This window comes from Rhincodon typus, chromosome 43, assembly GCF_021869965.1.
Source record: "Rhincodon typus isolate 14 chromosome 43, sRhiTyp1.1, whole genome shotgun sequence".
Taxonomy (NCBI): Eukaryota; Metazoa; Chordata; class Chondrichthyes; order Orectolobiformes; family Rhincodontidae; genus Rhincodon; species Rhincodon typus.
The window spans coordinates 8089349-8090052 of record NC_063374.1 but is presented as its reverse complement, the minus strand read 5'-3'; the positions used below and the strand labels follow the sequence as shown (position 1 = coordinate 8090052).

The 704-nt window shown below is 58.1% G+C and overlaps 1 protein-coding gene across 1 annotated transcript in view; it reads right to left on the bottom strand.

Moving 5' to 3' along the window:
* Window positions 1-343: 343 nt before the first annotated feature.
* The window catches only part of tgfb5 (transforming growth factor, beta 5), a 10606-nt gene continuing 10245 nt past the window's right edge, over window positions 344-704 (bottom strand). The window contains exon 5 of the mRNA XM_048619632.1: window positions 344-516. Coding sequence (XP_048475589.1) covers window positions 344-516 — 173 coding nt within the window. The remainder of the gene's footprint in view (window positions 517-704) is intronic.

Sequence of the window (704 nt, the reverse complement as noted above, 5' to 3'; positions counted from 1 at the left end):
AAACGTCAACTCTGATTGCAAACGCTGTCAGACCCGCTGAGCTTTTCCGGCAATTTCTGTTTCAGTTGTGGTCAAAAATGCCCCTTCGGGAATCTGCAGTCTTTACCTGGTTTGGCAGATGCATGACTGCAGTTTTGACAATTAACTCTCCAGTCCATCTCCCTCTGTAATCCACACCACTCTCCCCACCTTGCCCCAGCCCATAACAGCTTCATATCCTGGTCTCCTTCTCCTCAGGGGTATCCCCGTGTCTCCCCAGAATCTCTGACTCTCCCTGGGGTATCTGCTTCACTCCCCGCCTCGTTCCAGGGTCTCTCTGTCTCTCCTCTCCATCCCCTCACTCTCACCTGGAACAGACGTCCTCCTCTACAGCACGGCGCCAGCGGAGGCCGTTGGCCTGGGGCTCCCGCCTGTGGGAGGGGAGGAGGGTGAACAGGATGTGGGGCTTCCTGAGAGCGGCCAGTCGCTTCTGCCTCCGTCCCCGCGGATACCCTGTGTAGGGGTCATCGTCGATACCTGCAATCGGTCAGAGGCTGTTGATAGCTCGCATGGATTCTGCGCCGGGATTGGGGGGTGTAGCGAGCGAGGTGGAGGGGCAAAGGGAGGGGGTCAGTGGGGAGACAGGCTGATGGGGTGAAACGGCAGGGGTGGGGGGCATGAAGAGACGGGGCAAATACAAGGAACAAGGGAGAGATCTTGTTTGG